The sequence below is a fragment of the Ranitomeya variabilis genome, chromosome 1, assembly GCF_051348905.1.
Source record: "Ranitomeya variabilis isolate aRanVar5 chromosome 1, aRanVar5.hap1, whole genome shotgun sequence".
In the NCBI taxonomy this organism is placed as follows: Eukaryota; Metazoa; Chordata; class Amphibia; order Anura; family Dendrobatidae; genus Ranitomeya; species Ranitomeya variabilis.
In genome coordinates this window covers 227,980,401-227,997,170 of record NC_135232.1, presented here as the reverse complement: position 1 = coordinate 227,997,170, position 16,770 = coordinate 227,980,401, and the positions used below count along the sequence as shown (strand labels likewise).

The window sequence follows — 16,770 nt, the reverse complement described above, 5'->3', positions numbered from 1 at the left end:
AACTAAATCTCCGAGCACTAAGAAATACTCGGAGACCACCCGAGCGTCCTCGGGAAAACGCGAACGAGTATACTCGCTCATCACTACTTACAGCCAATGAAAACCCAAAACTCATTACCTCAGTAAATTAAAATAATTAACAAAAACACCTGCAAAGGCTTCCTAAGCATTTAAAAAGGTCCCTTAGTCTGTTTCCGTAGGCTCCACAATCATGGGGAAGACTGCTGACTTGACAGATGTCCATAAGGCAGTCATTGACAAACTCCACAAAGAGGGTAAGCCACAAGAGGTCATTGCTAATCCACAGTGGACCATTACGTGTGCACATAGCCTCAATGTCTTACCTCTTTATCAGCCAGTCTCATGTGAATAGGGAGGGTAAGATTATGTGCACACGATGCGGAAAACACTGCGTGTCCACAGCGTTTCCGCAGCTGCGAGTCCGCAGCAGTTTCCTATGAGTTTACATTACAATGTAAACCTATGGGAAACAAAAAACGCTGTGCACATGCTGCGGAAAAAAACGTGCGGAAAGGCAGCGGTTTACATTCCGCAGCATGTCACTTCTTTCTGCGGATTCCACAGCGGCTTTACAACTGCTCCAATGGAAAACCGCAGTTGGAAAACCGCAGTAAAACCGCTGTAAATCTGCGCTAAATCTGCAGCAAAAACGCAGCGTTTTTGCCCTGCAGATTTATCAAATCCGCTGCGGAAAAATCTGCAGTGGACCAGAATATGTGTGCACATAGCCTAAAGGAAACTAGGTATAGCTCACAATTAAAACCTTACATGGGAAAGATGGGTGGATAAGATGTACAGGAAAAAAAATCGTATAGCTAAAAATGTACTGTAATCTCGTCCTGCAAAGAATGCGGCCCTTCAAATTCCATTTTTTTCTATGGGCGGCCCATATACCCCTGTATTATATTGCTACAATAGATTTTGTTTGTGTTTATTCTTGGGTAGTGATGAGCGAATATACTCGTTATTCGAGATTTTCTGAGCACGCTCCGGTGTCATCCGAGTATTTTTTAGTGCTCGGAGATTTAGTTTTCTTCTCCGCAGCTGGATGATTTACATCCGTTAGCCAGCTTGATTACATGTGGGGATTCCCTAACAACCAGGCAACCCCCACATGTACTTATGCTGGCTAACAGATGTAAATCATTCAGCTGCGGAGAAGAAAACTAAATCTCAGAACACTAAAAAATACTTGGAGGACCCCCGAGCGTGCTTGTGAAATCTCGAATAACGAGTATATTCACTCATCACTATTCTTGGGATGATTTAGTTGATGTTATTTGAATGAAAAACATGTAGGACATATCCTCATAACATGGTATTAATGATTGGACCTGATATTTTCATATTTTAGTCACTGAAAAAGATAGATCACTGCCAGCTGAGCAGAATGGCTCAACTGAATGAAGAGAAGAAACAGTTTACTCTCCAGATGAGGAGGAGGTTGGCCCCAAGAGCCAGTCGGCTCTCCACCTTGGGAGGAGAGAGAGAAACCAGGAGTTTATCTACAATTACCTTTTCAGATCTATCATCTGTCAAATCCAGCATTCGAAGTTATGAGTCCACGTTGGCAGCATCCAGATACAGAAGTCAACAATCAGGATCCATGTCGTCAAGTAGTGCAGAGTGGTACAGCGGCCAGGGTCATATCAAAGTAAGTGACGTTATCACATTATCTAGTTTGGTAGCGGCTTTGGTGTATGTACTGCATATATAAACTTGTCTCCACCTGCTGTTGACCCTCTGCGAGTGAAATGTTTTCACTCCATAGCATACAGTTCTTTGGAATCAATGGGTCATAATATTATTATTGCACATTATATAGATATTTTTAAACAGCGCACACCACAGGATTTCATCTATTTATATAATTGCCTTGTAATGTTTTCATTTCCTATTCTGTCCAGATGTCACCGTATCCCAGAATTCCAAGCGGAGGAAGTTCACCAACCGCCATATTGGGACACCCAAGTGATGGGTGTCTTAATATGGAAACTGCTGCTGGTACGAAACTATTGGGCGGTACCACCAGCAGAACACCGTCGCACCACACACACAAACACTCTATACGCCATACGCACCACATACTCACATGCAGCCTCTTGCGCGGTACCACCAGCGGAACACCGTCGCGAACACGCCACCTGCCGGGATCAGCCGAATGATTCACTGACTGCCACCATCTTTGTACAGGAGGCGCGCATGCGCAGTTTTAATGTGACCGCAGCTATCTGTCTGCAAAGATGGAGGCGGTCTGATTTACTGCGCCTGCGCAAATTACGCACAGGTGCAGTGAATCATTCGGCTGATCCCGGCGGCAGATGCGCGACGTGTCTACAGGCAGAGCCGGTCACATTAAAAGGGGTTTTCCCACTAACGAAAGTTCATTTTAAAAATTGACTGTGTCTGACCGTGTATGAGAGCACACCACATCTCCTGGGCAGTGGAGGAAGCAAAAGACAATACTGACATTACAGCAGGGGATCACAGTGGATTCATTTTGTGAGGTAAAATTTTTCACTGACTGTTTTTAAAAAATATTTTACCTCACAAAATGGATCCTCTGCGATCTCCTGCTGTAATGTCAGTATTGTCTTTGAGGGGAGAAAACAGCACAGGAAGGAGAGACAGAGGGGATAGCACATGGGGTAGACAGGTCAAAGAGAGCACAGACGGGAGAAGTCAGCACATGGGTAAAAAAAGAGTAGATAGGTGTGTGAGCACATGGGCGGGGGGAATATTCTCAACACTGCAAAGCCTGCCCCCATCGCGACATTACCGCCCTCCCGCTGCGATAGCATCAGGCCTCCATCTAGTACACACATAAATGTCAAACAGTAAGCGAATACCATTTGTCAATTAACTTCTAGTACAATTTAGCCTTTGTTGTCTACGATATTCATTCCACTTTTTTATTACTACAATATACAGAGTAAATACTATGCTAATTTCCCCTACAAACGTTGGCAGTCAATAGTAATATTTTCATTGCTTAATTTTAATATCTTATTTTCTTCAGGATTCCCAGTATTTCTTTATCACTCTTCTACCAGCTGGAAAGGATCAACAAGGAAAGACGCCTAAACTAATAAGAAGCTGTTATTCTGCTCTTCATTCAGAAAACATTGGAAAAACCATTTCCCGGGCAGCTTATAGGGTTAAATAAGGGGCCGAAGGAAATACAATAATATGTTTTTATCTCACAGTGGGTAAAGAAAACACTACAAGAGAAAATGCAGTCATATAATATCATAAAGTTTTCATTGTTACTCGTTAGTGTTATTATACATACAATGATAAGAAAAAAAATAAAGCAATGAACTGGAATATAAGAAGGTATGCATATAACTTGTAGGCGCATGTTGATACTGGCCACTAAACAGACAAAACCTAAGATAAAAACTAGATGAACAAACACCCTACAGTAAATAAATAAAATAGTTTTGATTTAAACAAAAAAGAGTAAAAGACGTCCCACCACGTCAAGGTGACCCTACTCAGGACAGTTCTAACCACTTGTATTAAAACCTTACTATATGTCAAATTTTGTAAATATCATTAACGACCGAGACCCCTTTACTGGCAGTGTGAACATGCGCCTACACGTTGCATGCATACCAACTTATATTCCAGTTAATTTCTTTCAGGTTTTTCTTTAGGTTTCGGCACTCTGAGCAAATAAGTGCATGGCCTCTCTGAGCTGGACATCACGTTTATATACAGTGCCTAGTGAAAGTATTCGGCCCCCTGGAACTTTTCAACCTTTTCCCACATATCATACTTCAAACATAAAGATACCAAATGTACATTTTTGGTGAAGAATCAACAACAAGTGGAACACAATTGTGAAGTGGAACAAAATTTATTGGTTATTTTACATTTTTGTGGTTATTCAAAAACTGAAAAGTGGGGCGTGCAATATTATTCGGCCCCTTTAACTTAATGATTTGTTGCTCCACCTTTTGCTGCGATTACAGCTGCAAGTCGCTTGGGGTATGTCTCTATCAGTTTTGTACATCGAGAGACTGAAATTCTTGCCCATTCTTCCTTGGCAAACAGCTTGAGCTCAGTGAGGTTTGATGGAGATCTTTTGTGAACAGCAGTTTTCAGCTCTTTCCACAGATTCCTGATTGAATTGAGGTCTGAACTTTGACTTGGCCATTCTAACACCTGGATACGTTTATTTATTAACCATTCCATTGTAGATTTTGCTTTATGTTCGGGAAGACAAATCTCCGTCCCAGTCTCAGGTCTTTTGCAGACAGGTTTTCTTCAAGAATGGTCCTGTATTTGGCTCCATCCATCTTCCCATCAATTTTATCCATCTTCCCTGTCCCTGCTGAAGAAAAGCATGCCCAAACCATGATGCTGCCACCACCATGTTTGACAGTGGGGATGGTGTGTTCAGGGTGATGAGCTGTGTTGCCTTTACGCCAAACATATCATTTGGCATTGTTGCCAAAAAGTTCAATTTTGGTTTCATCTGACCAGAGCACCTTATTCCACATGTTTTGGTGTGTCTCCCAGATGGCTTGTTGCAAACTTTAAACGACCCTTTTTATGGATATGTTTGAGAAATGGCTTTCTTCTTGACACTCTTCCATAAAGGCCAGATTTGTGCAGTGTACAACTCATTGTTGTCCTATGGACAGACTATCACACCTCGGCTGTAGATCTCTGCAGTTCATCCAGAGTGATCATGGGCCTCTTGGCTGCATCTCTGATCAGTCTTCTCCTTGTTTGAGATCTTGGGTCTTGGTAGATTTGCAGTGGTATGATACTCCTTCCATTTCAATATGATCGCTTGCACAGTGCTCCTTGGGATGTTTAAAGTTTTGGAAATCATTTTGTATCCAAATCCGGCTTTAAACTTCTCCACAACAGTATCACAGACCAACCTGTTGTGTTCCTTGGTCTTCATGATAGTCTCAGGGTTCTGTTTTGAAGCACAGAGAGCATCACAGAGCAGGTGCATTTATACGGAGACTTGATTACACACAGGTGGATTATATTTATCATCATTAGGCATTTAGGACAACATTGGATCATTCAGAGATCCACAATGAACTTCTGGAGTGAGTTTTCTGCACTGAAAGTAAAGGGGCTCGATCTACAAAACTGATAGAGACATACCCCAAACGACTTGCAGCTGTAATTGCAGCAAACGGTGGAGCAACAAAGTATTAAGTTAAAGGGGCCGAAAAATATTGCATGCCGCACTTTTCAGTTTTTGAATTTCAACAAAAATTTAAAACAACAAATACATTTCGTTCAACATCACAATTGTGTTCCACTTGTTGTTGATTCTTCACCAAGAATGTACATTTGGTATCTTTATGTTTGAAGCACGATATGTGGGAAAAGGTTGAAAAGTTCCAGGGAGCTGAATACTTTCGCAAGGCACTGTAGCTCCCCATGGCTAGGTGTCCAATAGCCGGGAATCTGTCAGCAGTTTTTTTTTCACCTAATCTGAGAGCAGTATGATGTAAGGGCAGAGAACCGGATTCCAGTGATTCATCATTTACTGAGTTACTTGTTGGGAGTTTCAATAAAATCAGTGTTTTATAAGCAGGAGATTATCACTAGAGCACAAGTAAACCTGCTGCCATGTAGTCCTTCATACTCCTGAGCTCTTTATAACCCCGCCCACACCATTGAGTGACAGCTTTCTGACTATGCACAGTGTACACAGAAAGCTGCCAATCAGTGGGATGGGAAGAGTTATACAGACCTCCACATTCAGAGAATTAGACGATCTACAGCAGATAAAACAGGGATTTTCTCACAACTGCGACAAGAAGCCCAGTGAGTGATACATCGCTGGAATTAGGGCCTCTACATCATGCGGGTATTAGATTAAATAGCAAAAATCTGCTGACAAATTTCATTTAAGGGTTTGTCTGGTGAAAAAAAAAAGTTATCACCTATCTAGTGGACACGTGATAATTTATTGATCAGTGGGGGTTCGACTGCTGCAACCTGCACTGATAGGAATACAAATACCGCATTTTGCCAGTTAGAATGGAGCAGATGTGCACATTGCTCGATAGCCACTACATTCCCCATAGGGTTGCCGAGGGATGCGCTATGGAGAATGAATGTAAGGGCTCATTTCCACATGCGAGGCACACGTCCGTATCTCGCATGTGGAAACCAAGCTGTGGAGCCGGCACTCCAGAGCGGAGCGTGCGGCCGCATAGGAACACATGGAGCTGCACAGCTCCGCTCCAAAGTGCCGGCTCCACAGTTTGGTTTCCACATGCGAGATACGGACGTGTGCCTCGCATGTGGAAATGAGCCCTTACAGGAATAAAAGTGACTTGTTGGTGATTTGAGTCCTCTGTGGTGGATACCTTTTAATGGCTAACAGAAAAGATGGTAAATTGCAAGCTTTCGAGACTTTCAGATCTCTCCATCAGGCATTTGTTGGTGATAAAATGTTCCCGTTCTGTTGATCAGTGCGAGTTCAAGCAATCAAGTCCTCGCCGATCAGTACGTGGATTGGTGATAACATGCTTTCGCCAGACGACCTCTTTAAAGGTAGATATTCTTTAGATAAATCAGATCAATGCTAGAAATATTGTATGAGAAACCAAAGCAATTCAAAGCTTCACCCATCTAACTTGACTTATTCCCAAGGAGGAAATGAATATTTGACTTCCGTTAAACTATGTAAAATCTTTACAAAAAGCTTTCCAGATTTAGAGACCTAAGAGTCACCACAGTAAGACTAAAAACCTGCGTATTCAGACATTGCAGTCATGCTCCCTTCCATCCCTTTCCTATTTCTTGCTAACATACATTGCATTGGATTGACGATAGTATGGCAGCAGGGTTTGTCTTTTAAAAACAAAAAACTGATCTTTAAAAAAAATTAAACTTTCCTATATACCCATTTTAGATGTGCATCACATCACCTCATTGTTCCCAGGTAAATGCTATAGGGGAAGGCTATCATGACTACTTACCTACGTGTACGTCGGACACCCAACTGTGCAGAAAGTCTCTGATTTATTTATTTTTTTAACTTATATAGATTATTTTGTCTGTAATTATAATTTTACAGTTCACAATGAATGCAATTGATGACATTTCTGAATTATGGGTTGTGGTCATTTATCAGATATAGTCATAATGATTTATCATGGTTTTTCCTTCTGTCCATAAAAAAAAAAAAAAAAGTAAGATTTTTTTGATAAGCTGTCCACAAAAAATAAAAAAAGCAAAGTGGGCAACCCTGTTGACATCCTGGGTCATCAGCTGATCTTCACTTCTTGTAGCTTTGATGCTGCGCATATCTCTGCCGGAAGTTCCGTTACCGGCGTTCCGGTTAGTGACGCTTTTAGCGGAGGCGTGTTCTGTATGGTCATGTGAAACAAAGTGTCTGATGACTGTGCTGTTGTAGTTCTGACCACACCGCTCAGTCCGTTTTATTTAGGTCAGAACGGTGGTATACGCTTTTCACAGGAATTGTTACGATTGGGCAGCATCAGAGGGTGGAAAGTGTACACCCATGAACTTGACTGTAATAAACCAAAATGTTGAACGATAAATAAATTTACCCCTAAGGCACTAGTAACTTTGGTGCATTATAATCTCTATAACAGAGCAGAAAAAAAATGTAAAAAAAAAAAGTTACGGACCCAAAATTTTGTGAAAGGTGCTCTTTTAAAGAAGCCCTCCTCCAATGAAAGTTTATATCATCTTAACATATTGCCATCATCATATTATATAGCACTGTCATTTCTTCCTTTCTACCCAGTAAATTCTTCTCTTTTCCCTGCTCTATGTAGAAACAGGAAGTCTTGTATCCCTGCATTTATCATCCCCCTCTTCAACTCCTGACCCAGCTGCTCCCTCCGCCCCCATGCCAGGGACTTTTGCAGTCTCAAACAAAAAGGCAGCACACTGTAGCGCCATAGCATGCAAATATGAAAAATTGAATTGCATTACTGCATTAGAAACATTTGAAAATTAAATATATAAAGTTAAGAACGTTTAGCGCATAAATTGGCCAATTCATGTGTACCTGGAAGCCACGATAAGGCATTTCTCATTTCCAGGGCCTAAACAATGCCTTTTCTCTCTGAGAATAAAGTCTTCATCTGAATGGGAACCTAATGTGCCTTTTTGTTTGAGAGTATATGAGTTGGTGACTCTAGGTTCAGCACCTGTTCACACTTGGTCTGTGTTTGAATGTGACGGTCAGTTTTTTGAAGGACTTTTGCAGTGACTCATGAGTCATGATGGGAAAAGAGACTTTCTATTTCTACATAGAGCTTAGAAGGATTCACCTAGTCAGTTTTTCATCACGTGATGTCATAGACCTAATGGAAAAGAGAAGAATTAGCTGGGTAGAAAGGCAAAATGAGCAATTGTAAGCACACAGTGCTATATAATATGATAACTGCAATATATCAAGAGGATAAAAATTTTGATTGGAGCGCTTCTCAAGATAAACTTGAAGGTTTCAATTTGTTTTGTTTTTCTTACTCAGCAAAATTCTTTACATATATACTGTATGATATGCATATATAACATTAAATTGTCCACATTTTTTATTTTCTTTCATTTTTTTTTTTTTACAAAAATTGTGCATGTATAAATAACGGAAGCAAATAAAAATATTGCAAAGAGCAATGTTCTTGTTGATATAAAACACAATACTGTGCATGATTTATAAACTCTTGGAATTATCCGTAAGTGAGTTCTTATGACTTGTGCAGGTATCTGCCGAATATGAGCACCTCCTGCCACGACTCCTTTGTTGCCATGTCGCTTTCTTTGTGATGAGTGAATTATGGCTTTCCTGTTTGGTACTGTGTGGTTAAAATATGATATAGTGTTATTAATTAAAGAAGGTCTGAGAAGTTCATTTATGTCTTGTTGTAATTTGCAAAGCAACCAATCCTCCTCCTTAAAACAAAGGTTTTAATTTCTTCTTCTTTGCCTTCATGACCGGAGGCAATGAGATCTTGAAGGCAGTTCTGTAAAGAGACAGACGGATTAGTACTTTTTTTTTTTTTTTTAATTGGATGCAAACGTGAATATGAGTGTATATATTTCTAAAAACGGATATTATAGGTTAAAAGAATTTTGAGTAAATAAGTAGTGAAAATTCCTGTAACTCAAATCATTATTTGAGTTAATTTTCACTACTTATTTACTCTAATACAAACTGTACAAGATGTTGTTGTGATGGCAAATTTACAGAGTTGGGATACGTTCACACAGCCACAATTTCAGTCCAAGTACGGTCTGTGAAAAAAAAAGCTGACCGCACTCAGACCGATGTTATTCAATAGGGCTGGTCAAATGAACATTTTTCTTTTCATAGGCTGAATGCCATGCGTGAAAAAAAAAATGCAGGATGCACTAGCTTTTTCTATATTTCAGATGAGAATCACCTATTCATTTTTTTTTCTGGATGCAATAAGTATTGTTTCTCCTTACGGAGAGTGACATGTTAAGTATGTCGAGGTGAGGAGACTTAAAGCCGCAATGCTGCTCCTCTGGGAAATATGCAAATTGTCTCTTCAGAGAGGAAGAGAACTAGAACTCTAGTGCCACCTATTTGGCTGATTCAGAGGCGTCTGACCGCTACTTCCAATAGGTGGCACTAGAGTTCTAGTCCTCTTCCTCTCTAAAGAGACAATTAGAATATTTCCCAGAGGAGCATTGCAGCTTTAAGTCTCCTCACCTCGACATGCTTAACATGTCACTCTCTGCAAGGAGAAACAATACTTCTTGGATCCCGATCAGACGCCTCTCAATCAGCCAAACCAGATCTCCGCTTTGCACTGACGAGGGGCAGTACCCCGAAACACAGTGTCTGCAAATTGAGATTCTGGTTTGGCTTTTATCCTAAGTCATGTGACAAGGCTCGTTAAAGGGTCGACATTGACTGTTAGGATTGCTACTTCCAATAGGTGGCACTAGAGTTCTAGTCCTCTTCCTCTCTGAAGAGACAATTTGCATTTTTTTGTGGATGAAAATGGGACTATGTTTTTACATGCTTTATAATAACTTAGTCTTAGGCCGGCGTCACACTCAGCGTAAGACAATACGCCACGTATTATACGTCCGTACTACGGCTGTAATAAGGAGAAATGTTCCCAAAATATTGATTTGTAGTCAGGGTGTGTCAGCGTATTTTGCGCATGGCATCCTCCGTATGTAATCCGTATGGCATCCGTACTGCGAGATTTTCGCGCAGGCTTGCAAAACCGACATCTAATGGATTTATGTGCTCAAATGTTCGGGAAAACATATATACAATATATATATATATATATATATATATATATATATATATATATATATATATATATATATATATATATATATATATATATCATTGAGACACATATATATATTCTGTATTTAGATTTCATTCTGCGCGATATCTGTGAAAAGCCGGTAATTCAATTGCCGGCTTTTCATTTCTCCTGCACAAACCCGACAGGATATGAGACATGGTTTACATACAGTAAACCATCTCGTATCCCTTTTTTTTGCATATTCCACACTACTAATGTTAGTAGTGTGTATGTGCAAAATTTCAGCGCTGTAGCTGCTAAAATAAAGGGTTAAATTGCGGAAAAAATTGGCGTGGGCTCCCGCGCAATTTTCTCCGCCAGAATGGTAAAGCCAGTGACTGACGGCAGATATTAATAGCCAGGAGAGGGTCCATGGTTATTGGCCCCCCCCGTGGCTAAAAACATCTGCCCCCAGCCACCCCAGAAAAGGCACATCTGGAAGATGCGCCTATTCTGGCACTTGGCCACTCTCTTCCCACTCCCTGTAGCGGTGGGATATGGGGTAATGAAGGGTTAATGCCACCTTGCTATTGTAAGGTGACATTAAGCCAGATTAATAATGGAGAGGCGTCAATTATGACACCTATCCATTATTAATCCAATTGTTTGAAAGGGTTAAAACACACACACACACGATTTAAAAGTATTTTAATGAAATAAACACAGCGGTTGTTTTAATATTTTATTGCTCTCTCAATCCATTTGCAGGCCCTCGCTTGGCAAAATAATAAACGCACAAGATACATACCTTCTGATGTCCGATCACGTCCCACGAGGTAATCCATCTGAAGGGGTTAACTAATATTACAGGCACGAGCTGCGATAAACCACTCGCTCGTGCCTGTAATCCCCGGGTGCTGAAAGGAAAGCAGAGTGATCTATACTTACATTCAGTCGCGGTGATGCGCCCCTGCTGGATGTTCTCATGAACTGCAGCCTGGGAACTTTTTCCCACGCTCCAGGTCATATGAGGACATCCACCAGGGGGCGCATCACCGCGACTGAAGAAAATGTAGGTCAATGACCTACATTTCCTTCATTCGCCGGGGAGTTACAAGCACGAGCACACAGCTGCATTAGCAGGGCTCCTGCTTGTAAATTATTTTAACCCCTTCAGATGGATTACATCGTGGGACGTGACGGTTCAGCTGAGGGTATGTATCTTGTGCGGTTATTATTTTGCCAAGCGAGGGCCTGCAAATGGATTGAGAGAGCAATAAAATATTAAAACAACCGCTGTGTTTATTTCATTAAAATACTTTTAAATCATGTGTGTGTGTGTTTTTTAACCCTTTCAAACAATTGGATTAATAATGGATAGGTGTCATAATTGACGCCTCTCTATTATTAATCTGGCTTAATGTCACCTTACAATAGCAAGGTGGCATTAACCCTTCATTACCCCATATCCCACAGCTACAGGGAGTGGGAAGAGAGTGGCCAAGTGCCAGAATAGGCGCATCTTCCAGATGTGCCTTTTCTGGGGTGGCTGGGGGCAGATATTTTTAGCCACGGGGGGGCCAATAACCATGGACCCTCTCCTGGCTATTAATATCTGCCCTCAGTCACTGGCTTTACCATTCTGGCGGAGAAAATTGTGCGGGAGCCCACGCCAATTTTTTCCGCCATTTAACCCTTTATTTTAGCAGCTACAGCGCTGAAATTTTGCACATACACACTACTAACATTAGTAGTGTGGAATATGCAAAAAAAAAGGGGATATGAGATGGTTTACTGTATGTAAACCATGTCTCATATCCTGTCGGGTTTAGGCAGGAGAAATGAAAAGCTGGCAATTGAATTACCGACTTTTCACTAACACCGCTGCGTATTTCTCGCAAGTCACACTGCTGGTCCGTGTGGAATCCGTATTTTTCTCGCCCCCATAGACTTTCATTGGCGTATTATTTGCGCAATACGCTGACAAACACAGCATGCTGCGATTTTCTACGGCAGTAGAAAGCCGTATATTACGGATCCGTAATATACGGCTGATAGGAGCAGCCCCATTGAGAATAATTGTGCCGTATGTTATGCGAGTTTTACGGACGTAGTTTCTGCGCTCTTACGTCCGTAAAACACGCATGTGTGACGCCGGCCTTATAGTTTCCAGTTTTGTACTTTCGCTGATTCTCCAATATCACAAAGTAACTTTTATATACTTTTTTACCTTCCCATATCGCAGACTATGATGTGTTATTTAAAAGGGTTTTAACAATAATGGTCAATAAACTGGAGATGTCTTAAAATACTTGGTGTTGCATTGCCAACTGTGCATTTTCTTCCGCTGTGTCTCGTTGAACTAGACACCACTTCTGAAAATGTCCAGGAAAGGATCTTGCTCCCCATTGAATGTGTCTGACCAGTCAATATGGCGTGTATATGATATTCTGTCATATGTTCCTTAATTTTTAGGAATATTGAGTTAAGATCATAAAACTGGTACTTTGTGTGCATCAACTGATAATGTAGAGATAATCAATTTACAGACCCCTATAATTAAAAATGAATTAACGGTGGCTCAGTGGTTATCACCACAGCCTTGCAGCGCTGGGGTCCTGGGATCAAATCTGTAAAGAGTTTGTATGTTCTCCCCGTGTTTGCATGGGCTTCCTCAGAGTACTCTGGTTTTCTACCACACTCCAAAAAATCCTGATAGGCACTTTAGATTGTGAGCCCCAATGCGGACAGAGCTGATAACGTCTGTAAAACGATGTGGAATTAATGGCGCTATAGAAGAGTTTTAAATAAATACATTATACCGTGAACTATGGTCATCTGAAAACCTGTAAAATGTTAAATTCTGCCAGATCGAGTTTATGCTCCCATGATCCCATAATGATTAATGATTACGGACATTGTCCATACCGTTACAGACTGATGCTACATGACACACTTCCCTAGTGATTAACTAATTGGAAATATTGGTGCAGGAGCAGATAATTTTCCAATAGTAGTAAAGAGATCAGTGCGGCACCATGGAAAAGAAAAGTGCACTGTATTATAGGGGCTCTGTGGCGGGCATAATTCTGGAATATTAGCTCATCATGGGTACTTGTGAATTTGTACCTTAGGGTTTAGGTTGGATTTTACATCTAGGAGGTATTGTGCTCAGTTGCCGCTGAATGGCAGTCATAACTTATTTTATTGGCACCCCGATCTCTCCTATTTTAAAGCCAATGTGTGCTAGATGTAAGGCATCATTCACACTACTTACTCGCAGGTTGTGCAGATGGGGCTGAAATTACAGAATACTGAAGAAAAAAAAGAGACAAGAAAAAATACAGTGAATACAAAACAGTACAAGACTGGAGTTATTGAGGCTGTCCGATACTTTAGCATTGATGACCTATTTTTAGGATAGGTCATCCAAGTCTGATCGGTCGGAGCCCTACACCCAGCACCCCCGCTGATCAGCTATTCTCAGTGCCCGGAAATCCTCACTTGTGGAGCTGGCCGTCTTCTGATAGTGGTCCCGGCAGGGTACTGCGCATCCACCTCCTATTGATTTGAATAGGAGGCGGATGTGTCGTACTCAGCCGTGGCCACTATCAGATGACAGCCAGCTCCGCAAGTGAGGATTTCTTGCAGCCGGTGTCACCAAAAACAGCTGATTTGTCGACATCCGACACAGACACAGACGACCTATCCCAAGAACAGGTCATCAATGCTAAAGCAGTGGACATCCTCTTTAAGTGTCCGTTATAAAATTTAAAAAAAAAATGCAAAAACTTCTAAAAGAATCAGCAGGAACTTAATTTTTGTGTTTGGACATGAAGCAGTAAATAAGTAATTAAAAGGCTGCAGTTGTGAAGCAACTGGCTACAGAAATTAGATGCGTGTTACCATTGTACATAAGAAAACTGCTCTGCATGGATGCTATAGGCAACTAATATTTTTCAGCTTTGTTCATATTAAGGGGTTTTCCACTACTGTTATATTGATGACCTTAGGATAGGTCATTAATATCAGGCTGATCTGCCCCAAGCACACCCACCCATCAGCTGTTTGCAGCACCACTAAAGGCTGGGTTTAAACAGTGTGCTAAGCTAAATACCACCAGTCCGCCACACCGCTTGGTGGCCACCAGTCCGCCACACTGCTTCATGGCCACTAGTGGTTTCCTGCTGATCAGCTCCTATTAGTTGAATCAAAGTGGTGGAAAACCCATTAAGTGTAAGAATTATTAATTTATGATAACAATTAGTGAAGGGCACAGAATAAAGGACAAGAAGGAGAAAATCTAAATCCCCGTCCTATCAGAATTGAAGCCTACTCACTGAATGTAAACACTATGTTGGCAAAGCATGAGTGTAAAACACAACATTTAATATAATGCTAAAACAATTGCAGCTGCAATTCACCAAAGAACAAATATAAAACGCCTATCACAAATATAAAAAGTGATTTTTTTTTTTGTTCATGTGATAAGATGGTTTTATATTTGTTCTCTCGTAATTTGCAGCTGCAATTATTTTAAAGGTATATTAAATGTTTTACACTCACGTTTTGCTAACATAGCAAGATAACAATTAAAGAGATACTTAAAGTGGTGGTGCTACGACACACTTTGCTGATAAAAGCTCCTAATCAGGTATAAATGTTCACAGAAAAAAGGTTTAAAGTGGATAACTTGATTAAAAAAGACCTTTTTATATATTCTCTGATTTGCTTGTGGCCCCCTACATGTCATAGTAAACAGAAGAAATTGTGGGAAGAGTGTAAAGAAGACCCATGTGACCACAGCTGCCTCCTTCATTGTCTCAGGGGCCGCATCACTGCGGGGGGTCAAATAGTCCCCTACTACATTCCAGCTTCCCATTAGCCCACTCTTTTTTCTAAAAATGGGCAGTCATTATTTCACTCCCAAAAAACATATACCTGTCTAATAGTCATCATATGCTTGAATATGAATTCTATATATGTTATAAACCTATGTTTGTATACACTTATACGTGGAGCGCATATTCATTACTTTAATGAGCGGTACTATGTGACCGCTCAACAAAGTAACAAGCTGCCGCAGACCATCAGAGAAGTAGGGACATACAGAGAGACCGCACCAGGATGGGATGAGTATGACGGGGGAGGGTGAGCCATGCGATATTCACCTGTCCATGTTCCACTGCCGGGCTGTCTTCCGTGTCCTCTGGCTGTGACGTTCAGGTCAGAGGGCGCGATAAAATGTTTAGTGCACGCCCTCTGCCTGAAAAGTCACTGCAGAGACCCGGAAGACACAGCGGTGCGCGGCGGTGGAACGGGAACAGGCAAACAGCGCAAGTGCCAGGGGCCTGAGCAAGCGGCGACTCCGGCACCTGACCCCCATAGTGCACCGGTGTCCCCGCCTGCTCAGGCCCCCGGCACTCAACGATGAGAGGTGAGTATGCAATTTTTTTATTTCTTTAATGGCAGCAGCAGCATACGGGCCATATTTTTCTATGGAGCATCTTATGGAGCCATCAACCTTTATGGAGCAGCATATGGGGTATAATATTCTATGGAGCATCTTATGGGGCCATCAACCTTTATGGAGCAGCATATGGGGCATAATATTCTATGGAGCATCTTATGGGGCATCAACCTTTATAGAGCAGAATATGGAGCATCTTATGGGGCCAACTACCTTTGTGCAGCATTCTATGGAGCATCTTATGGGGCCATCATTAACCTTTTATGGAGCATTATATGGGGCATATTTTAATATGGAGCATCTTATGGGGCCCATCATGAACTGTATGGAGAATTATATGGGGCTCCTGATTCAATATGGATATTCAAAAACATTTAACCTACTGATGTCTCAATTAATTTTACTTTTATTGGTATCCATTTTTATTTTTGACATTTACCGGTAGCTGCTGCATTTCCCACCCTAGGCTTATACTCGAGTCAATAAGTTTTTCCATTTTTTTGTGGCAAAATTAGGGGGGGTCGGCTTATACTCGGGTCGGCTTAGGCTACTTTCACACTGGTGTTAACTGCATTACGTCGCAATGCGTCGTTTTGCCGAAAAAACGCATCCTGCAAAAGTGCTTGCAGGATGCGTTTTCTCTGCATTGACTACCATTAGCGACGCATTTGCGACGCAATGACACACATCGCAACCGTTGTGCGACGGTTGCGCCGTGCTGTGGCGGACCGTCGGGAGCAAAAAAGTTACATGTAACGTTTTTTGCTCCCGACGGTCCGCTTTTTCCGACCGCGCATGCGCGGCCGGAACTCCGCCCCCACCTCCCCGCACCTCACAATGGGGCAGCGGATGCGCTGGAAAAATGCATCCGCTGCCCCCGTTGTGCGGCGGAGACAACGCTAGCGTCGGGAACCTCGGCCCGACGCACCGCGAGGGGCCGAGCCCGACGCTAGTGTGAAAGTAGCCTTAGGCTACTTTCACACTGGCGTTAACTGCATTCCGTCACAATGCGTCGTTTTG

At 41.7% G+C, this 16,770-nt stretch overlaps 1 protein-coding gene across 2 annotated transcripts in view; it reads right to left on the bottom strand.

The window, feature by feature from the left end:
* Positions 1-8,556: 8,556 nt before the first annotated feature.
* GTF2H3 (general transcription factor IIH subunit 3) overlaps positions 8,557-16,770 on the bottom strand; it is a 29,579-nt gene continuing 21,365 nt past the window's right edge. For both annotated transcript variants that reach the window (XM_077293218.1, XM_077293219.1), the window contains exons 12-13: positions 13,558-13,594; positions 8,557-9,008 (exon numbers count right to left, since the gene is read on the bottom strand). In XM_077293218.1, the coding sequence (XP_077149333.1) occupies positions 8,939-9,008; positions 13,558-13,594 (107 nt within the window). In that variant the 3' untranslated portion in view covers positions 8,557-8,938. The remainder of the gene's footprint in view (positions 9,009-13,557; positions 13,595-16,770) is intronic.